A 23,593-nucleotide genomic window follows, 5' to 3' on the forward strand; every position below is an offset into this window, starting at 1 on the left:
CAACAACGGAAGACGCTGCTCGTGCAGAAATTGACGAAGTGCCTCAACAACAAAGACGCTGCGCATGAGGAATTGACGAAGTGCCTCAACAACAAAGACGCTGCGCATGCAGAAATTGACGAAGTGCCTCAACAACGAAAGACGCTGCGCATGCAGAAATTGACGAAGTGCCTCAACAACAAAGACGCTGCGCATGCAGGAATTGACGAAGTGCCTCAACAACGAAAGACGCTGCGCATGCAGAAATTGACGAAGTGCCTCAACAACGAAGACGCTGCGCATGCAGAATTGACGAAGTGCCTCAACAACGAAAGACGCCGCGCATGCAGAAATTGACGAAGTGCCTCAACAACGAAAGACGCTGCGCATGATGGAATTGACGAAGTGCCTCAACAACGAAAGACGCTGCGCATGCAGAAATTGACGAAGTGCCTCAACAACGGAAGACGCTGCGCATGAAAGAATGGAAGTGCTTCAGCAATAGAAGCAATTGGACTTGTAGAAGTTGATGAACCTCGCAAACAACGAAAGGTGCAGCCCTTGTGCCATTCCAAAAAAAGAAAATGCTGCATGTACTGCCATTATAGGATCATAAAAGTTTCATAAATCTTCCTTGTACAAACTCTAACTCTTTCAACACTCTCTATCTACTCGATCTACTCAACTAAATAAGTTTACAGTTTATTTGTTCTTGTCCACAACTTAAATTGTGGTTCTTGAATTGATTTTTTCCAAATAATGTAAGCTCCTGTGTGGCTTTCGTCACTGCTCTAGACGACTTGCAGCCATTTTACTCTAGTTCTTGGAGTTTATTTACAACATTATGTTTTACTTAATTGTCTAATTGATAAAAGAATAGTTGGCAAATGAAGACTTCAAGTTGCTGATGTATAGACAAGTGTGACATTTACTTTTGCTTCATGTATAGATTTCTTCTACTGAAGTGTTTCTTTTATATCTTATAAATTTCTCGTATAGACTTGTTTATTTTCTTTTGAAAGTCAATTTCAAATATATGAAATCAATCGATCATTTTATTATTTGACTTATTGTCTAATAGTATAAACTAACAGCATTTGTTCGTTTTAAAATAAACTACATTTCCGCGATTTAACTTTCATGATAGATATTTCATATTTTCAAAGAAGGAAGTCATATAGACTTCTTTATATAATTATATGCCATTGAATCAGATAGATCTTTCACAACATTTGTTTTGACTTATTTATTTAATCAAAATAGAAGACAAATGAGAACTTCAAGCAGCCAGTGCATGGACAAGTATATTATTTATATTTGGTTCATGAATTATTTGGTTCTTTCACTTTAAAGTGTTTCCATCTTATAAAAGGAAGTCGTATAGACTTATTGATGTCTTATAGATTTCACTTCCTTATCATTTAATTGATATTCCATTCAATGATCGATAGATCGTTCAATCGTTCACAATAGTTTTGACTTGTTATCCAATCATTCTTAACCTAAACTTATAAAGCTGCTTTTTTTTAAAATGGCACTCATGTATTTGCAGCAAAATATGAAAACAATAACTGTATAATAAAAAAATATCAAGACAAATTTTTTAATGCAAAAAAAATTTGTATGTGTGCACAAGTAAATCCCTAAAAATATTCTCAGTCGGATAGTCTTTTATTTGAGTATCCTATCAATTCAAATTAAACATTATGAGTTTCTGTGTTTTCACCCCTTTGACGTTGCACAATATCAAAATAAGAATTTTTAAGAGTTTTTTCATTGTGTATTGATAAGGACATAAAATAAAAAGCTCTAAAACAAATTAGGCAGTCAATGAAAGTTTTAAGGTGATTATTTTGAGTTTCCTACCGTTGCTTGTTTTCAGTTTTATTCCTTTTATTTTTTCTCAAAGTTCTACTTTGGGACACGACTTGGTGGCATTCATATACGTAAATTGCGACACAAAATTAGCATCTTTTCCTATAGAATCGAAACACGTGTTATTAACAAAATGCTCTAAAAATAATCAATAACTTTTCAATGATAACTTTTCTAAATTGTACTCAAGTATCATAGCCAATATTAAGTACAAAAATTTATCGGTGTTTGATTAAAAATTTTCTCGTTTACTGAAATTGCTATCATTCAAATTTACTCAATTGTAGAGCATGCAGCCGTTAGTACTCTTCAACGTTTAAATTTTCAAATTCATCCATTAGTTAAAAAATTTGTTTTATATAGTCAAGTTGGTTAGTTTTGCATAATTTGTACCCAGTTTCTTCATTTTCACGCGGAACAAAAAAGGCGCCAATTTAATTGAAGTCCAACGTTCAACATGAACCAACTTTTTCATATTTTTCAAATATCTTCAAAATTTTTGCTCAAAAGAAGACTTTTTGCATACACAGATCTACCCAAGGAGTAAGAAATACTCTGCTTATCTCTCATTTTGCCATACTGTCACTTTTCACCGAGAATTTTATTCATATTTTGCGTTGAAACGAGAAAGATGTCGGTCGCGCAAGTTCGTTGTTGAAAACATATCGATACAAAAATCCTCGCTAAAAGTAAAAATGTTTAAGAAATTTTCTCTTCGAAACATTCCAGACACTAGCTGTAGGCAATACACCAAAGTAGAGTTGAAAGAAATACATTAAAACATACAAAACTTGTCGTTTTTATACTGACAAGGTCCTCGTGCAAAGCAAACACACCGTTGAAGACACACGGTTGAACGCCGAATTGCACAAAAATAACCGACGAAAAGCTTTACTAGTAAAACAATACGTAACTATATACATCAAACAAGCTTTTGTCATCGAATTTATAGACATTTGAAGTATTCTTTTAAATAATTAATCAAAATTTTAGAAACCTACCTTTCACTTTGGAGTCTTGGGGCGTCTAGTTGTGTGATAAGTGATTGACGTGTCTTAAGATCATTTGGTGGACTGATGTGATTGGCTGATTTGGACGAGCTTAGGGAATTATTGGTTACACTTTTTCGAACTCTGATTGGCTAAAATGTGAGCTATATTTTATCCCAGCTGAGTAAGAAGGTAATCTGTGCTTTTCCCCCCACATTTCTTTTAAATGAAGGTATTTAAAAGAGAAAAAAGTTTTTCCGTTTTCATCACAAGTAAATAAACTAGTTAAAGATTAAGCAGAGACTATTGATTTTTTATTGGGCTTATAAGAATTCCAATGTAATTTGCATATTGATGACCTGTAGCTCTAAGATCAAGGGATGTATGTAGATAAATCTCGCTCGAATGGATCTTCTGACTATAACCATAAGTGGAGTACCTGCTCTCTTATTTCTATTTATTTGCTTGTTAAAAATCAACAGATTTCTAAAGAAATGAATTACGTGTCAAAAAATGTAGCAATACTAAAACTTACAGGCTGGCCACGTTACTTAAAACAAAGTAGTTCATAAAATCATTCAAATGTTCTCAATTGCCTTAGAAAATTTATGGCAACACATAAAAAGCGACCACAGTAAAAAAAATTCTGTGAAATATTATCTTTCACATTTACTCCCTTAGTTAGCAAAAACTAATTCCACACGAAATTCTACTTCCTGCTTAAGGCGCTCATCTTCAAGGACAAAAGTCAATACATACACTGTCATACCAACCAATGACAACTACATAAAACCATCGCAGATTTTATGAATGATTTTCACACTAGTCTTGCTGGCTCCTTGGAAATCACACCCTATTTACATTATCATGCTTCATGCTTAACAAGTTTTTTTAACAACCACTATAATTGTAATGTGACCACCATGTATCGTTATTATTCATCATCACAGTCATGGTTAATCGCACAGTGAAAGTTGTACCAACATAGATGTGACCAACCAACCAAAAATGTGACAAACTGCAATTACATTTGGTAATGAGTGCTCAACTTCAAAGTTTTGCAGTTTTGTAGCGGTATCTACAATGAATTATGCATTATGTTCATGCAGCTGACAATGCGCATAAAAAAGGTAGAGTTTCCTGAAGTGATCCAAAACACTTAAACTCGCAAAATCTTTCAACTTCATGCCACATCATTAAAATATTAACAAAAACGAGAAACTTGCTTTAACAGGACTTAAAATCATAAAACACTTCTCGACCATACCTAATATCAGTATGTTACGAATTGCTATATTTAATATTGGTTTTAAGCCAATCAAAAAGCGACGCGAGAACATAATGTTGCTTGCGACTATTCTGTGCTTATTTCACAGCCAACAAAGAATATCCTTATTCACTTGTTGCTTTGTCGCCAACGTCTTTCTCCCATTCATCTAACAACCTTTGAAATATTTTCATAAACAATTTAGTCTGTGTCTCTCCTTTAGCAATGATCTCATCTCTTAACGCAAATGCACCCTTCATGTCATTATTTTTACCTAAAATGAGAAGAAAGCAGTCAGTATAATTTTAATGTGCTTTTGTACTACATTTTAATGACAGATGAAATGTAGAGAAAATGAAAAATTCAATGCACAGTTTAGTTCTAAACTAACCATAAGCATATAACAAAGGTTCATACAATACACTCGGCTTCAACTTTTCTTCTTCAAGAAGGACATTAAATTTCGAAGTAATTCCACCTGGAATGAAAAGATATGTTAAAAAATTAAAATTTCACGAGTGAAAATCGACGACAATTCACCTGGCCAAGTGCAGCTGCATTCCTTCCAACAGATTTGTAATGCTCGTAATCATTATTAAATCCTTCTATCTAAAAAAATATGATACAAATGATCTTATTACGTATTAATAAAAGAAAACAATAAAAATTTTAATTATATAGAGATGATCATAGATGATCACAAGTTGAAATGCTGAATTAAATTACATAAAACAATACATACATCGACAATCTCTTTTGCTTTATATTTTGCATTAGCTTCCAAAAATGCCAAGACTAAACCATGTCTCATTTTATTTTTGGTAACTTCAGTTAACGTTTTCGATTGCGTTATATCTTTCGAAACTGAAACAAGTATTAAATACCCAATAAGAATGATGATGTAATAACCATTAAAACTACATCATCACACATCAACGTCGCTTTAAACTATATAATACATAAAGTCATGGTTGATATGATTATTGCCAGTAAATGCGTACATAAAAATCGACAAACAGTTGATTCCTTTTGTTCAATTAAAGTGAATGAAATAAAATGACATAATTTGAGAATCATATCACGTCGCCACAATCAAGTGGAAACTTACACTCCTCCAATTTTGGTACATCTTGAATGGAACCTAGATCTCTCATAAGATGGACACAACATGAGTCGCTTGGAAACCTCCCAATTGATTGGCATTCATTTTTATATATTTCCCAAGCACCTTCGATGTCTTTACTATAACATAAAAAGAAAAAAAAACGAAAAAAAAATATCTTTGCCTCCTCCAAACATTATTTTTTGTATTTGCAAAACCAAAACAACTGCATTCTCTTGAAATTTCTTTAAATACCATTTTAACTGTGTCATCATGAGCTCGCTGTAATTCATGAAAATATTCTCCATGTTCTTGGATTTCATCTCTGCAACAAGTGTCTTAATTTTTTCGACATTACCTAAGAATTGAAGATAAGCATAACAATCAGAATAATTTCACAACTACCATAAATATTTTTCAACAACATTCAACAATGGATTATTTAACTGACCGTGTTTACGATAAGCCTGCAACAAGAAGTGATAAGTATAGGAAGTAATTTCGCAGTTCATTTCTTTCATCTCAGATATAATTCTCTCACAATCTACAAGAAAAATTAAATTACATCGTGGACGATTTCACTTTTCATTGAAGAGAAAAGCAAAACAAAAAAAAGTGATGAAGTATAAGTGTTTGCTTGTTAATAAGTTGAAAGGGTTCGTCCTCTTAACAACGATAAGAGTAAAAAGTGTCCAGTCATACGAACTTTGAACATCTCCTTTCTTAGAATAATATCTCAAATATTGTGAGTAAACAACATTTGCTCTACTTCCAGCGCCATACTTTCTAAAAAATAATTAACAATTTTCAATTTACACATGAAGTAAGCAATGCACAACTCTATGTAATAAAAATGAGAACAAAAATCAAGACAAATATACAAAACAGCCAGTCTAAAGATTTCCACAGAAACAATATTACTAACTCTTTGGTTGTATCTGCCATTTCAATGTTTCCTGTGACGACATAAGCAATAATTGCATGAGATATGGCTACATCAAAAGGCCTAAAAATAAAAATTCAATACTTTACAAAAATTTATAAAATTTGAGGAAAGAGAAAAGGAATGGTTTCAACAGCAGCTTAAGTCTAGTGAAAACGCAGTAAGTATATGGTATATGCATGGAAAAAACTTGCAGTTATTATTATAATATTGCAACAACTGAGTTACGTATAGCTATACACAACTTATACAATATCGGATTACGAAAGACAAACATTAAATCATATGTAAATACGTACTTTAACCCTTTTTCAACCATGTCTCTAAATATTGAAGTAATCTTCGTTCGGTTCTACCAAAGAAAAAATAGATACACAGCTTGTTACACAGCGAATCGCCATAATAAGCATAATTGAAGAAAACAGCATCTCACATCGTGATCAGTCGTAAAGCCAAGATTCCCAACATTATTTTTAGCGTGTGCTAAAAGAAGATACGAGTACGCCTTGGGATCATTGGGGAAAGACTCCTACATTGAAAAAAGGAAGCATCCATAAGTATCCCTGCAACACCTAGAGAACTTGAGAAAGACATAGTAAAGGAATATAGAAGTTAATATTTAATATTTTTTATGTACTTACGTTGACTTTATTAAAAGCAAACTCAGCAGCTTCTTTTCTGCCCATGTTAGACGCTTTCTTGCAAAATAGAAAGTGCAATAAATTCAATTCAAACTTTGATTTCAATGAAGTTTTATTTCTTTTTCCTAGAGTATTTCATGATGTAATTCTAAAAACTTTTAACTTAAATCTATAGTCTCCTCATCAGAAGTGAATGAATGCTAAAACCTTAAAAACCAAAAAACTCTAACGTCTAGGGCCTGAACTCCTGGTGGATTCAAGGTTATTATACGTGACTTGATGATGAAACGCGATTCATATACAGCTATGCTCAAATTAATTGCAATAACTTTAAAACTCTTATAGCCCGTCTCCTTTTTACGTAGCTAATAGAGTGGACAACGCTAACAATATTTATACTAACTTGGAGTATTGCGCGATAGGTATTTACATCAGGTTCCACGTTATTCCGTTTCATAATTCTCAGAAACTGTTGGAACAAAAATAGTATAAGTAAGAAAAATATAAAACATATTAAATAGTAGCTAAGTGTCAAGAAGATGCATCAATATACCTCAAAAAACACATCCGTAGTATCATCTGTTCCCAAAGCGGACAAGACACGAGAAAAGAGCTTGCCGCTAGCTTGTATATTTGGTAACTGAACACCAAGTATATAAATGAGTACATCTGAGTGCTCTTATATGGCACATACACATACACACAATATTAAAGCTTAAATACACGAAACCGTGTTCTTACATAACGAAGAAGATACATACATACCTTCTTAAACAAAACTTCAATAAATTCAACCAGTTTTGCAGATGAGTTCTTCGTTCGCGAAATGCGACCAATTAATGTGAAAACACATTTTTCTGGAAATCATCACAATGTATTAAATGATTAGACACTGTTAGATTACAACAGAAAACATATTTGTTTGCTATAAGAGGCAAAAAAGCGCAGCTGATTGATACTCACCAACATCTAAACTCTTTTTCTCGGCAAACAAAATCACCTGAAACAAAGGGAGTAGTAAATATTTAAAATTTTTCCTCGAATATTGCAATTTTCTCAAATGATAACGATCACAAGCTTGAAAATATTAAAAAAAAATTGTGTAGGAAATCTTTAAGTGCAGTTTAGCAGATAAAATTATAGTTGACATATTAACAAGTATATACACCAGAGTATTGTTGGAATTTAAAGCAAGAAATGCTTTGATTTTATTCACTGAGTTGTCATTGTGAAGTGCATGCCTAGTGAAAAAATGTTTTTGAGCTGTAACTCTACAAACCTCTACAGCATCTTTGATTCTATTGTCTCTAGAAATGAAGGCACAAGCATTTTGTAAAGTGATTTCATATTAAAATGTATGATTTAATGTGCAACGTTCAACAAAGCATGTTTAAATACGCGACAAACTAAGCTTAACACGTAACAGTTCTCACAACCGATTCCAAAGGAAAACATTCAAAATATGTAAAAATTTTGTGTGAACTGAATACATAAACAATGATATTCTTCACCAATAACCAAATTACTTTCATAGTTATTATTCAACTTTAAGAAAGAAAAAGAAAACCTTTTAATAAGAAGTTCTAGGAAAGGTATAAGATCATCGCTTTCAACAACATCACCACTTGACTCGACTGAAAATAACGAAAACATTTCATTGGTATTTGCTCAAGACAAAAAGTAAAACATTGATGGCTTTTTTTAATAAAACAAAAACAGATAAAGCTAAGGCAAAACTCTTCAACCAAATATTTATCTATTACCACCTTGAAAAGCATTGAGCAAAGCATTTATATGGAATTGACTTTTTTGAAGTTCCAAGAGCAATTTCAGAATTGTATCAAAGACATATAATATACCAATAAAATTAGTTTACAATTCACATTTTAAAATTACTTACTAAATTTTTTAATCTCATCAAGGTCCAATCTATCTGTCAATAATAATAGGGCAGTTAACTTGCTTTCGTAGGATGGTGGCTCTTCGCCAAAACTCTAAAAGTATAAATGAATACAATACAACAGCTTAAGAATAAAAAACCTACAAAAAAAAAACACTTACAAATACATTAATGATGACATTGATATCAATCTTATAAATGATTACTCATAACAATACATAGGTATAAGCAAATCGTCTACACCAAAATATGTTACAAAGGAGTACACATGATGCAAATATTTTATGAAAGTGAATTACAAAGAAACCAGTCTATTCTATATTACGCAGCCCACGTTTTGCTAGTTTCATAGAAACAACTGACAATGTTTCAATGAAAAAACATCGTCATAAAGATACATAACCAAAATAAATCAACTCAACCTTTAATGATGACAAAATCGATCTTGCATCGCCTTCTTCCCATTTTAGGGCTTTCTTCGCGTAGTAAATCCTAGAAACATTTTTATTGGAAGAAAATGATTTTAAAAAACATATACGTATACGACGCCTCGTTGGCCACGACAACAGAAACATTTCCGTATATCTAACATCTCTATCAGTCATTAAATCTAAAACAATGCGATGAAAAGAAAAACTTACAGTTTGTTGTCCAATCGAAGATTTCTTATTCTTACAAATGAAAGTATTTCCATAGCACCTAAAAATAGCAAAGATGATCCAAAACAGTGTCAAAGCAAGTGAAAAAAAAAGACTAAAAACAAAACCTTTCCCATCTTCATTCTTTATTGCATCAACCATCATTGGATAGAAATAATGAGGACGTATTTTCAAACCCTGATAAATGGAGTAAGAGATCATAAGCAGGACTTGTTGCAATCGCTAAAATATTACTACGAGAATATTAGAAAGATATGGTAGAAAACACAGAAGGCAATCATCTTGTTCATATAAATTAAGAATAGAAAAATATATGGAAAAGATGACAAGGTGATGACAATGACATTGCCCTCGTACATTTGTGATATTGGAATACATGCATCACTGGCAGAGACAAGCTTTTCTGCCTGTACAATAAATAGACAAAAAAGATAATGTGTACCAAACATTACAAACTAGACAATATAGTAGCAACCAAGCATTTAAATTTGAGATGTTTTCATCGCAAAGTTTGACGTGTGCTTTGTACACTAGCATAAATGCTATAATAACTGTCAACAAAAAAGCCTTAAAGGAAATTTCAAGTCACTTAACTGTACGTATATCGTACAGAGAGCATCAAACTTTTAATAGAAGACGTACGCACCTTTCTTGTCATTGCTTCAATAATTGCCAAACTCAAAGCTAAAAAGGCACAAATGAAAATAAATATATTTCTTTTTCGAAGAACACAACAACTGTACAGGGCATTGTGTCTTGATTTTTCCAGATCAGCAAGACAAAAAAGTTGGTTTAATATTCAACACAGACAGATATGAAAATCAATTAACTATTTGAAATTAACAACAACAAAACCTTTGTCATTTTTGCCATAGCTAAAATTCAATGACATTTCATATGGGGATTTAACAATTTTTGCTTCATCAATTTTCTCCAGTAATGACACCAACTTTGTGAGGTCCTAAAGAGTAAAGTTCATTAAAATAAATTTTGTGCAATGAGATATAATTTGACATAATTTGCATAAATTATGGTTTTCAAAAACTTTGTAGACAAGCTGACTATAAACTTAGACAAACATATGGATAGGCTGGAAAAGTAAAATTCAAGCTTCACAAATAAATAATACATAAATGAACAAACAAAAGTGAGAAAAAATAGCATATCTGTTGTGTCGCTGTTGCTTTGGATACATGTAGAATTTGTAAATGAAGAGAAAACTGAATATTGGGTACCTGATTACAATGGGCAGGTAATAATTTTACATGAATGTAAGAATAATATAATTTACTGAAATTATACATATAGAAATGGCTATTGCATTATACTTCATGTTATTAATAAAATTTTACCTCAACAGAAAGAACAAGTTGCTTAATGAATTCCACTTCAGGCACTGATGATTCTGAGTTTGTCCCCTGATTCCTGGGTATGGCTTTCAGTAAACCAAGCACATTTTCATAGAGACCACGAGATATAAGGTTTTTTATAACATTGACCAATTCTATCGAATTATAAATGGCTTAGTGTACATTCACAGAACCATGTCCACCAAATCAAAAACTAGCTTGCAGTGACATAATTTATAAAGAAAAAATCAACAAAAACTGCTGTTCAAGAAGGATGTAAAAAAAATTTTCAAATGATATTATGTAAGCACTTACCACTGTTAAGGACATAATGATTAACACTTATTTCTTTCATTATCTATAAATGGTGTTTATATAAATAAATAAACAGTTATTTAAACAAGAAATACACACTTAATCATCACTGGCTTTACTCTCAACAATAATGCATAACTAAACTACGTACAAATAATGTAGCTATGAATACTGATTTTATTTATGCACATTATGTTCATAGTCAACTATGTATTTTATAACATGACCACAAACAAACACATTGGACATACAAACAAACACTATGGACATACAAACAAATACTATGGACATACAAACAAATACTATGGACATACAAACAAACACTATGGACATACAAACAAACACTATGGACATACAAACAAACACTATGGACATACAAACAGACACTATGGACATACCTGAGGAATAAGCAAATAATGTTCTGCCCTTGCTAAAGCTTCAATAATTGCAATAGACATGCCAGCAGGACACATTCCTTTCAGTGATATAAACTCATCAAGGACCTGATTTCAATAATATACAATATATTACAATGGGAAAGGATTTAGAAGGAAAGTGGGGAATGCATGCGTACATACTTTTTTCACATTGTCAAGATCACCAGTTTCGCTATATGCAATCAACAAAGCCATGTATGTGTCCATTCCTGGTTCAAGATTATTCTCTCTGTAAATAATGGTAGAATACAACAGAAATCAGGTCATTATTTCAACAAATAAAGCATGTGCAAAGAAAGTTAACATCACAACAAACTTGATACAATTACAAAAAAAATTATTACCTCATTGTTGTCATAATTCCCATAGCACTATTCATGTCCCTATAAGACAATAACTACTTTTAGGTGAAATTCTATAATGAGGTACATATCTATGTTATACACACCCACTACGACCATATCCAGTTATTAGTGATGCATAAACCTTCTCTGTAACAGGTACTCCCAATGTCTTCATCATTCCAAGCATTTCCCTTGTTGAAAAAATATTATATTTGCTATAAACCTCACAAAAGAGATAACTTCAATTCCTTTATGTCATCATATCTCCAATTAAAACTATAATGGCTACTTAAATGAGTTAGTAATCAATAAACATACAGTGATCCAGCCATGTCCCCATTTTCACAAAAAGCTTGAATAAAGAGTACTAAAGTTTGCTAAAAATGAAACCAAAATGTTTATTGAACATTATTTATTTATTTCATGAAAACTGTTTTAACTTCTTCTACCATTTATACTAAAGTTAAAAACCAATTCCCTATCCTCATTTTATGTTTTTTTCCTCTAATTCTCACAAACCTGATTTGGTTCAATACCACTGCCTTTCATTTCTTCCAAGATTTCCAAAGGATCAAAGGAATGATGATTTTGTAAATGAACAGATAACAGCACATTATAGTGATTCACACCAAATGATATGCCTGAAATGAATTTTGATGGTTACACAATGCAAACAAAACATTTCATTACAATTACCGTTTGAAAGTGACTGTTAAGCAAAAAATATGTTTCACATTGTTCTACGGTTTAAACGTCATGCTTTGCATGTCAAACATATGTATGCAACAAAATGAGTAAAGTAAATAATTTGGACTGTGAGATAATAACGTTTGACATGTCTCATCTGTATGAGAAACATCATCCTTTATATCATTTTCATCAGTGACAGTACATAACAAATGTTTCTTCATCATCCCCAATTTCACCATATTGGAGTTTCTCAAGGACTTCTTTAGCAAAACATGACAGTCTTGATCTAAAACGTGCTCATATTTGTCTCATTAGATAGACACAACATGAGGCTTAAGCATAAAATAAAACACTCAATATAGATTGTGCCTAATGGTTGCTTGTAACTGGTAATAGTAGACTTTCAGATGTGTAAAACCACTGGTGATGTTCAGATGTAGGAATCACACATTTTAACATGAAAAAAATGTGCAACAATATCGGTTAATAATCAGATGCCTTTGAACTCTGTCTCCATAGTCTCTAGTGGAATATATTAAAATTTAGACAACACCTTTAGCTTTAAGCTCAGACCAAAACTGCTTCACAAGTTGAGTTCTTCTTTCTGGCAAACTTGTAAACAGCTGTTTTCCACAATTTCTGATCAACTGATAAACCAACAATGCTGGAACATATTCTTCTAAAAGAAGTGACATAAAACAGCTATGTGAAACATTTCATCACACAGAAATTCAATAAAAATTTTACTACGCCTTTTCATTTGATACTTATGTTCACAAAAAGGTCGTAGTTTCAGGTCTCTGTCTAGAGGGTTTGCTGCTACAAAACTGCACTGGGCAGCCAGGGTACATTCTGTGTACAGAAGTTTGGAGATCTCCAGCATGGAGAAATTATCGTTTTGGTGTTAAGGCGTACCATTGCCTGTTGCTTCGATGTTAGCGTACCACAGTTTATATTATTTCTTAATTCGGCTTATGTTGTGTTGGTGTGAAACTTCAACAATTTGGCAACAATTTTATATAAATGTTTCTGAAAAAATTTTGAAACCTTCTGCTTGGAGTTTACACAGAATGCACCCTGGCTGGGCAGTCTGACCTAAACCCTAACCCCCACCTGCTCCCATTTTACATTTTGCAATGATAAAAAATTATTTAAAAAATAGAAAGGGATAAAAAAATGAGCAGCAAAGTTGAAAAGTTTCTTCAACATACTTTCAATTCCTTTTATGACTTCAAACGCTTCCAAAAGTGTTTCCTCGCGTCTGACAGAGCCAAGACGTTGGGAAATGCGAAAAAGATCATTGGACGAGCTGCTGATCAATTCAGAGTCATCGCTGTCATTTGACAACGAACCTATTTCTATTAAACCGCTCTCTCCTCCTGCCTCTTTTGCAGTGGCATTAAGTTGTGCATTATCGATAGTCGGTTTTGTAAAACTGCACAAGTACTTAGCATTGAAATTACAACTCCATTCAATCTTAACACTATTTCTAAGCAATGGCGATAATACCACTTGGTTAGAAGACCGTGACAAACGAGGAAACGAGTGCAAACTTCGCAACGTGACCCTTGAACATTGTCGAATTATAGCGGCCATATTGGAAATCCTCCGACAGCACGTATTTGTCTGCGCATCACGTGGAAAATAAATTTCAACCAGTTAATATCACGTGCATCTTGCAGACCTTGGTGGCAATAATAAGTTCAATTATAACTAGCAGTAATGCAGCTAAGGGCTAGTGCCCTCTCCAGATTGCTCCTTAGGTCTGCAGACTCTACATTCGCACGCTACTTACCTGTCAACAAATTGCTATTTTTCATGTAAACAGCAGTTTAGTGTTTCAGGATGATTCACTACAAACATTTGGTGTTGTTGATTAGAATAAAATCACCAAGAAAATCATTACACAAACATTGGCTCAAATTACTTTAAGCTAAGGAGCACCTCACCTTCTACACATTGAAAAATGATTTGAAATGATGAAAATTACCTCCATCAATTTAAACACCATGTTTATATAACATCAAGGTAAAGAGAACCTCCTATCCACACATGCAAAAAATAATTAAACTAAAATAATTGGTGGATGTTTACCATTACTTGGGCACTTCCTGATCCAGCAAATAAAAAGAAATTATGTTATGCAGTATTTGTGTTGTATTTATCTCATTTTCAAACAATACATAATACACGTAATCATAGTCTTCAATTATAAAATTGAGCACATTAAGAGAATTCGTCTATTTTACTTTAAATATAGTGTCTTTAGACCTTGAACTAGACTTGTCGTGACATGTGACACTCAGCTTACACTATCCAGACTCAGCAGTTCAGTGAAATAATATCAACAGGATCCAAATACTTAACATCTAACAGTACAGGAAAATACAATAAACCTAGGATGTAGACTTTTCAGCAGCAATTGCTAAAACAAAAAGATAAAAAGTTATTAATATCAAACATTTTTCTCTTATCAAATATGATCAGTAGAGGGAATATGATCAGTATAAAAAACCAAACAGTCTTTTCCTACTGAAGAATATAATAAAACTCTAACATAGCATCTTCCTCACACTTTGATAAAAATTGACATTGGACCCGTATCCCTGACAGATTCTTCATTATATAAATTAGTGTTAATAAATCCATGACCAATCACTTACCTTTAGCATTGGGTAAAGGATTCTTCTCATTTGTTTCAACATGCTGTAGTTTAGATTTATCAAAAGATTTCACCTCCGCTCTGGAGTTGACAAATTCCTCTTGTATAACTACAATGATTAGAGAATATTAGATTAGTGAAAAAATATGTAAAAGCATATTAGCTTATTGCATGCATTTGCGGCCAAGGAATTGATTTCCAGGAATTAACCTATATATTTTCGAGTGTAGATACATCCCTCAAAACCAAAAAGAATATGCATAACTAAAACAAATGTTGAAACAGATTGTCAAATTAGATATGTACAAGCCGTTCATGAGTGAAAGCATTATAAGAACACTACACATGAATCATGGTTGACCAGCATGACGCTTGAAATGTTGAGAAAGTTGAAGAGTATGTTTGGGTAGCATCTACATTTTTTTATTTCTTTTCATAAAGACTACGATAAAATATGATCCTCCTAAAAAATTACTACCTTTTTTATTGGGTATGACATTTTTCTCGGTCGTTTGCACGTGTTTTAAATCTTTCTTTTGAAAGTCAGTCACAGCTGACCTGTCAGGCAGTTGGTCGGGTCGAAGAGCTTCGGCTAAAGCTGTAAATCAATGACAATTAAGTGGCAACAAAGATAAATTTTCAAGAGAAAAACAATATTCAAGCTCCTATGTAACCAACAAAGAGATTGTAAGTTCAGAAAGAATACAACAATTTTTGCTTGCTTCATGTATGACAGATTAGTTATGTTGACACTAAAGGCCTTCTAACTTTTACTGTTAAAATGACCTGAATTTTATGTAGTGTTTTTAAAATGAATGATAATGTACATAATATACATCACCATTTCCTACACATACTTCCAGCATCTGGTAAGGAATTTTTCTCAATTGTATCAACATGTTTCAAATGACTTTTATCAAAACTTTTGACTTCTGCTCTTGACTCAACAAGTTCATCTTGAATTGCTTTCATCAAAACAAAAAATAAACTATTTTACAAACACATTAATTAAAAAAATCAACTAATTGGCAGCTTTTTGTTACCTTTTTGATCGGGTAAGACACTTTTTTCACTGGTGCTAACATGTTTTAGACTTTCTTTGTCAAATTTGGTAACTTCAGATCTATCTGGTTTATTTTTCGGCATACGGGAGGCTACAAGATCTATACATTCAAAAGAAAAAGATTACAAATTAAGTAGACACTATAGCAAATGAAGTAAAAAACAATTACGGCAACAGCTAGGCCACATTCATATGTTCATGCAATTGTCTGTAATGACAATTGATTTTATGGAAATAGATAAAGCCTGAAAATGCATATATGAATATTTGCTAAGTCTTTCAAGATGTTATAATTTTATTACCTCCAGCACTTGGTAATGGATTCTTCTCCACTGTCTCAACATGATTTAGTTTATCTTTACTGAATTCCTTTACCTCTGCCCGGGAATCAATCTTCTCCTCCTGAATAGCTAAAGAAACATGAAATTTACTTTCAGCATTATTGACAGCAAGATGAAATACTTCAAAATTCTGCAATCAAGGAACTACTAAAAGGAACATACTTGATTTATCTGGTAAGACATTTTTTTCTGTCATTTCCACCTTTTTGAGTTGGCCTTGGTCAAATGAGGCAATTTCTGAGCGATCAGGCAAATCCCCTGCGCTGTCTTTCATCTCCTGGTAGACATCTATGAGAAATAACGCATTTGTAGAGTTTAGCAATGGGATACGGAACTAGCCATTAAAATAAATAGACCAATTAAAACAATTTTTATTTTCTCTGTTAAAACACGCTAAAGCATGTGCTTACCCGTTTGGCGTCGGTCATAAAATAGACTCATGTGATAAACATCAGCTTATGGCCAACAACACATTTGCAAAGCAAAATCTCTATTGAACATTAATTCAGCACGTGCTTATTAAATTTACTGTTTATTCAGGAAACATGTACGTTTTGTAAGAATACAAGTGGCTTCGTGGGCATGACAGCTTCCCAATTGCAACTCAAAACAATGATTTAATCAACAATCTTTAAACACATTTGACTCCATTCCTGGAGTGATATCATAAAAAGTATTTCTTGGAAAGAAAGCCGAAAATATTACGCAAACAGACAACACAGACAGAATAACAAGATGATAATCAAACTAGATCGAAAGATTACAAAATGATATGCACAATCAAAAATTTTAAGATAAAGACATTAAGAAAATACGCAAATACCTTGACTAGATGGCAGAACATTTTTAACGTCCGTCTTAACATGTTGCAATCTTTGTTTGTCATAAATTTTTACTCCTTCAAACGGCTTGTTCTTCTTCTCTTCATCAATAACTACAACAGGTTTAACGTATTTACACTCAAAACGGCCTTAGAGCTTTGCATCACTTGCATATAAAATTTATTCATGTGAGAAACTAACACGTAGCAAAATTAATCGGATTTGAATTTTTATGTTTTATTTGCAGCGTTTACCATCTTTTGAAGGAACAGGATTCTTTTCCACCGTTTCAACATGTTTTAGATTCTTTGAATCGAAAGATTTCACCTCAGATCTATCAGGATACACGTCAGGAACAAGTTCTTGTTTGAGAGCTAAAAATGTTTACAGGTAACGAGCCAAAATTCAATTCATGCTATTCTTCAAAAACAGCACGCTTTGTAAATATATTGTAAAAACGAAAGGGGAACATAAATTACTTTGAATTACGCATAAAGAATTCAACGATTGTACAAATATATCTATTTTAATCGATTGCGTTTATATAATTTGAAAGATTACTCATTTTAAATTGTTTTCTATGCGTTTTATCCACAGAGGTGGTTTTATCACAATATAAAGTGTACAAACATGCACAATAAAATGTACCTACCAAATGCACAAGAATGGAAAGTTGTATATCAAAAAGCATTTTCTGTATAAAAATGACAGAATACGCACATTCACACTGCCTATTGCAGATAAAGTGTCGAATAACAAGGTGTGAAACGTCACTTACTTTCGTCGTTTGGAAGCGTGTTTTTTTCCTCCGTTCTCACTCTTTTAAGTTTACTTTGATCGAAGTCTTTCACTTCAGAAACATTTGGCTTATTTGACGTCATTTTGAGCGAATCAATATAAGTAAATCCAGGAGATAAGAACGCACCTTCCTTCTTTAAGTACAGTGAAATTTCAGTTCAGTGCTTCTGGCGGACGTCAGGAATTATTATCCGCATCTATACCACACACAACACCCGCCTATACGTCAATATCCGGTTTATTGACATATATGGTAATATGCCTTTGGAACACCATATATAGATCATAAAAAGGGACGATTGTAATGAGAATTGGTTGAGTCAATCAAAGGCTGAATTTAAAGATTCATCGCTCCCAAATGAATCTGACATTGTGGAAACACGTTTTGCACGATTAAACATTGAATAAATGCACACTTAAACCTTTTTATATTTAAAAATTGAATAGATATAATCGATGCAGACTTATACCACGTGCTCAAAACGTGACTGCCAAATGACAGCGAAAGGAAAACTGAATTGCCTTGAATGGAAATGGGGAAAAAAAGGAATATCATATCCAACCACACGCTTGCCTTATAAGACATTTGTGCTTTAGAAGGTGACGATTTACAAATGGCAAATGACCACTCATTAAAAATACCAATAACTAAATTTGTTTCCACAATGTTTGTACTACATATTCACGTTCACATGATCAAGTATTTACATTTTGAGACAATATTAAATAATTTCTCTAGTTTCTTTAGCTTAATTCAACTATCAATCATTCTCCCCGTAGTTAGAAATTCTTTATCGTAAAAACAATATCTTATATTGAGGGAAGATGATCCAATTTACTTAACTTTTGCTTTGATTTCTCGTGCGCATTTTTATCTGAATGAAAAGAAGAGCATTATTTTTTAGAGTATTATTATGGTATGTAATATTATGATATGTTAAGTTATGTTATGCTACGTTGTGATGCCATGTTGTGCTACGTTGTGATGCCATGTTTTGTTACGTTGTGATGCCGTGCTGTGTTACGTTGTGATGCCGTGTTGTGCTACGTTGTGATGCCATGTTTTGTTACGTTGTGATGCCATGTTTTGTTACGTTGTGATTACGTGCTGTCCTACGTTGTGATGCCGTGTTGTGCCACGTTGTGATGCCATGTTTTGTTACGTTGTGATGCCATGTTTTGTTACGTTGTGATTCCGTGCTGTGTTACGTTGTGATGCCGTGCTGTGTTACGTTGTGATGCCGTGCTGTGTTACGTTGTGATGCCGTGTTGTGCTATGTAGTGATGCCATGTTGTGCATTGTGAGGAAGCTTATTGCTTAAGGGAAGTTTGGCTGACGAATAAATACTAAATGGTAGCGGAAATAATTTATTGGTCTTGTTATTACTCTTTGCTATAAGCCAATCATATTGTTCATTCCTAATTCTCTATCAATAGAAGGCGTTAGAACTTTTATTCAACGTGTATGATTGGACACAACACATTTACTAACCATTTTTGTGATCTGGTACAGGGGTGTAGTGTTGCTCGTTGATAGAGGAATGATGCATGTGAAGTTGAGGAAGATGATGATGCTCGCTGCGATTGCTATATTTCTATTTAGAAAAAAATGAAAAATACCTTAGCATTATAACAGTACAGTCGTGAACACGTAATAAGTCAAGAAGTCATATCAATACCTTCTGCTTTTTCAATTTTGTCGGATGTTGCTCCTGGTTCTTTGAAAATAAAGCCAATAATTCCGTTTCGAATTGCTCACGAAAACCATCAAAGTATTTATGCTCTAAAAGCTCTGCACATGTTAATCTGCTGTCTGGCTCCATGACAAGACAACCCTAAAATTTATCACTTAATTTATTTTAAAAAATATTTGAAACAATAATCGTGAGTTAAGTCTTTCTGATAATAACTGGCAGTTTATACCTTCAGAAAATTCATCGCTTGTGGTGGAATGAATGGAAATTTCTCTTCCAATGTTTCCTTGACACAAAGAAAATTTCAATAACTAAAGACGTAGCTATGTAGCTAGTACTTAAAGAAAATAAAATCACACAAGTGGAGAGTATTTTACACTAAAAATATCGTTCATAATGTAGCTACTGTAGGTTCAAATAAAGCAAAATTTGTTTAGCGAAAAGTTTTCAAAATGAACAACTCTTTTCAAGTCAACAGATTATGTTTTAACTTCCATCATTAATAACAAAATATTTCTTTTTATTTTAATTTCCATCATCAATAACAAAATAATCCTTTTTGTTTTAAATTTCATTGCATGACTCACCCTTTTGCTGGGTTCGGGGATTTGCAACCCTCTGAAAAATTGATTATTGCTAAATATTTGAATATGACGAGGAATGAGATCACCTACAGAGATAAACGATCAAGATTTAATAAACAGCTTAAATTCACAATAGGCAGTTAGTATTCAAAAGAAAATTATGGATATTCTTACGTGCAAGTAAAGCAGGGATAAATATATTTGTTTTACGGTTTTACTTTAAACGACGCTGTTCAAAGCTATACAAAATTGATCAGTTATTTTTTTCAGGAAAATTTATCACAAATCTGCCGAATTTATTTTCTTGGAAAAATATTCACTCGGAACGTTAAAAAAGTCACAAATCAATTCTTGTACATTCATTCATTACATAAACCTATCTGCCACAACGATCACCTACCTAACGTTTTCTTTATTAGATATAATTGATCAACATCCGAACGTCCAGGCCAAAGAGGTTGCCCGCAAAGCAGCTCGGCAAATACACAGCCAATGGCCCAAACGTCTACGTGAGTACCGTATTGAGTATCACCAACTAAGAGTTCCGGTGCACGATACCATCTAGTCGCAACATAGTCGGTGTATTCGTCACCAGGAGCTGGAAACGAAGTTACAAATTTTACATACTTACTGACTGGATTATGCAACGATTAAAGTGACAACATCAAATCGCTCATGAAGGTATTGACTGGCATTTATGCACAAGTGCAAAAGCTTGAACAACATCTGATGGCTCTTAACAAAGACTCTGGAGTATGTTACGACATGAGCTCCAACATCAGATCATTTGCAAAAAAGATACTAGACTAAAGTTTCCACATCAAACATTCTACATTAAAACATCTGAGATGATTTCAACAGGCAACTTACTGAGTATTCTTGCAAAGCCAAAATCACAAAGTTTTATAACTCCATCTTTGGTAATAAGTATATTTTCTGGCTTTACATCTCGATGAATACACTGTATGAAAAAAAACCCATTAATGGTCAAATTCAGAACAAGGAAGTTTATTAAAATGACCCACATTGTGTTGGTGACAATAATGAACAGCACGTAATGTCTGCCAGATAATCTTTTTAATGTTCACATCATTCACTCTACAAACACACAAGTCATATTTAGGCAGATCAAAGCTGCTCCTCAACACACAGTTACACACTATTTTTTTCCACAAAACATACCCCTTGGGATTAGCATCAAGCTCATTTAAAACAGTATGATCACAAAACTCAAACACCATGTGCAATTTTCTCTTACGACGAAAAACTTCCAATAGATTGACAAGATTTGGATGCTTCAATTGCTGAAAACAAAATAATATGTCATTGTTAATTGTTATTCTACATCTCAATTCAAACTTGTTTTAAAAATAGGCTAAAATCAAATTAACACAGCAGCCCTAGCTTACTTGCACATGAGTTAATTTAACTTGGTTATTAACTCTTATATACCGAGAAATTTAAAACACTATGTTTATGTTGTTATGGCATTTTTATGTGTACATTTCTTTTGTAACACTTCAAACTTACAAATAAATGTAGGATATGTTCCTTTATTTTCTTTTGTAGGTAAAAAATGCAATAAAATGAATACTATGTTTTATATATTTATTTGGAAGGAACATACAACATCAAACATCATGATAATTCAATGTGAAGGCATTACAGTCAGTTTTCCATTACTCAGGTTCATATGTCATCCAATTACATTCTATCGTAAATTTTCAAAAAAACATTTGAACTTTTGAAAGAACTTCACAGTAGTACTAAGGAAAGTGATATAAAACTAGCTGTAATTAGCATCCAGTAGCAATGTTAAGCATCTTGAAATCACCGCATGGTCACGGCTAAATGCAAGATTACAAAACCAAAGATGAAATACTGGAAATAGTCCTCTTTGAAATTCTTTTGAACTGTGAACAATAATGCTCACGGCTCACTCACGTAGCTAGTCAGTACAATAGCTATTGCTATAACAGACCACCAACATAGCTCAATTTAAGTCAAAAATATAGATGACATCCCATGATGGCAGAACTAATTACGTTTTTAACCTGTAATTAATGTACATGTTCGATGTTAGTTGTTAACAAGCCCAGAGTATTCGGGTAAAAATTTATCTTTCTTTTCACATAAAACGATTATATTTTCGTCACAAACCTTCAACATCCGAACTTCTCTCATCGCAATCTTTTTTATCAATGGATCATCCTCTGACTCTACAAATTTCTTTATCGCAACAATCTGTCCAGTTTCACGATGGCGACATTTAAAAACAACACCATATGAGCCTTCGCCAATCTTTCCAAGTTTCTCGTACTTTTCCATCACAAATCAGGGTTAAATGTTTCACCCTTTCTAAAATTCCAACCAGGAATTACAAAAGTGTCTTTCTTATATAACAAAGAAAGCACAACAACAGCAGAAAAATGAAACCGTTTAAGTAAAATGAATTACAACCGACAGCAAATTAAGTCCGTCGCAGTTTGGGACAAGTTACAAGTACCAATTAACTTTCGTTAATCCTATGAAAAGAAAAGGCCTTCTTCGAGAGAAATACCTTCTTCGAGAGAAATACCTTTAAAAACGTTTTCATAGGCTTTATTTGACCAAAATAAACGTTTAAATTTGTACCAACATATGTAAACAGAAAAAAACATACACGCCAAGAAGCCACGTGACCCTATAGAACTAAATCTCAGTTACGTTTGTTGTTGACAACAGTCAACATGACAACCGTAAATATTAATGTTTTAGTTAATATTTTGCAATATTTGCAAGTCGTGGGTTACTGAAGACCATCAAGGAAAGAAGCAACTTGACCCAATCTTCTCAACTTACGGCGTTGAACTACAAGTGGGACACGAACTTAAAAAAAGGCACGAATAAAGACCTCAAATAAATCATTAAAAAATCCATTTCAACTATTTTCACTAAAGAATTTACTCGTAAAAAAATTCTTAAGATCGCACTCAACCAAGCACTTTTGGTGCGATGAATCAACTTCATTCTTCGAGTTTCATTCATTCCATACTTCCACCCCGTCCCATGGAGAACACCTTTCCTGTCCAGTTTGACTCATGTAGTTTCAACGATTATGAGGAAAATAACGAAATTCTGAATGTGATTAAGTTCTTGCA

At 33.0% G+C, this 23,593-nt stretch overlaps 3 protein-coding genes across 6 annotated transcripts; all 3 read right to left on the reverse strand.

Annotated features, from left to right (window-relative positions):
- Positions 1-4,065: 4,065 nt before the first annotated feature.
- LOC124453004 (leucine-rich PPR motif-containing protein, mitochondrial-like) lies at positions 4,066-14,122 on the reverse strand. 2 transcript variants are annotated; one of them, XM_047003678.1, is made up of 34 exons: positions 13,702-14,121; positions 13,044-13,169; positions 12,320-12,441; positions 12,119-12,177; positions 11,905-11,991; positions 11,801-11,839; positions 11,598-11,685; positions 11,418-11,522; positions 11,020-11,062; positions 10,708-10,859; positions 10,211-10,316; positions 10,002-10,039; positions 9,463-9,532; positions 9,338-9,395; positions 9,119-9,188; positions 8,697-8,790; positions 8,364-8,430; positions 8,076-8,103; positions 7,760-7,796; positions 7,562-7,653; positions 7,350-7,436; positions 7,200-7,265; positions 6,797-6,853; positions 6,589-6,684; positions 6,455-6,507; positions 6,138-6,218; positions 5,919-5,998; positions 5,664-5,756; positions 5,468-5,570; positions 5,219-5,352; positions 4,853-4,974; positions 4,651-4,719; positions 4,502-4,588; positions 4,066-4,384 (listed from the first exon to the last, which is right to left on the reverse strand). In XM_047003678.1, exons 1-33 carry the CDS (start codon positions 14,084-14,086, stop codon positions 4,541-4,543), a joined length of 2,955 nt encoding a protein of 984 aa, XP_046859634.1. In that variant the 5' UTR covers positions 14,087-14,121; the 3' UTR covers positions 4,066-4,384; positions 4,502-4,540. The 2 variants fall into 2 exon arrangements, with proteins under 2 accessions (XP_046859634.1, XP_046859635.1); XM_047003679.1 differs by lacking the exon at positions 4,066-4,384 and having other exon boundaries at positions 4,500-4,588; positions 13,702-14,122.
- A 507-nt stretch (positions 14,123-14,629) lies between these two features.
- LOC124452578 lies at positions 14,630-18,390 on the reverse strand. The gene is made up of 10 exons (XM_047003153.1): positions 18,156-18,390; positions 17,632-17,751; positions 17,380-17,490; positions 16,719-16,844; positions 16,518-16,625; positions 16,196-16,315; positions 16,010-16,117; positions 15,631-15,750; positions 15,154-15,261; positions 14,630-14,915 (listed from the first exon to the last, which is right to left on the reverse strand). Exons 1-10 carry the CDS (start codon positions 18,256-18,258, stop codon positions 14,887-14,889), a joined length of 1,053 nt encoding a protein of 350 aa, XP_046859109.1. The 5' UTR covers positions 18,259-18,390; the 3' UTR covers positions 14,630-14,886.
- A 438-nt stretch (positions 18,391-18,828) lies between these two features.
- Positions 18,829-23,138, reverse strand: LOC124452577 (cyclin-dependent kinase-like 4). 3 transcript variants are annotated; one of them, XM_047003150.1, is made up of 10 exons: positions 23,032-23,138; positions 22,614-22,811; positions 21,479-21,757; positions 21,324-21,414; positions 20,854-21,051; positions 20,457-20,539; positions 20,099-20,155; positions 19,855-20,010; positions 19,668-19,770; positions 18,829-19,050 (listed from the first exon to the last, which is right to left on the reverse strand). In XM_047003150.1, exons 2-10 carry the CDS (start codon positions 22,779-22,781, stop codon positions 18,986-18,988), a joined length of 1,200 nt encoding a protein of 399 aa, XP_046859106.1. In that variant the 5' UTR covers positions 22,782-22,811; positions 23,032-23,138; the 3' UTR covers positions 18,829-18,985. The 3 variants fall into 3 exon arrangements, with proteins under 3 accessions (XP_046859106.1, XP_046859107.1, XP_046859108.1); XM_047003151.1 differs by having other exon boundaries at positions 22,914-23,138; XM_047003152.1 differs by having other exon boundaries at positions 21,479-21,551; positions 21,636-21,757; positions 22,614-23,136.
- Positions 23,139-23,593: the final 455 nt, after the last annotated feature.

Source organism: Xenia sp. Carnegie-2017, unplaced genomic scaffold (assembly GCF_021976095.1).
Source record: "Xenia sp. Carnegie-2017 unplaced genomic scaffold, XeniaSp_v1 HiC_scaffold_25, whole genome shotgun sequence".
Lineage (NCBI taxonomy): Eukaryota > Metazoa > Cnidaria > Anthozoa > Malacalcyonacea > Xeniidae > Xenia > Xenia sp. Carnegie-2017.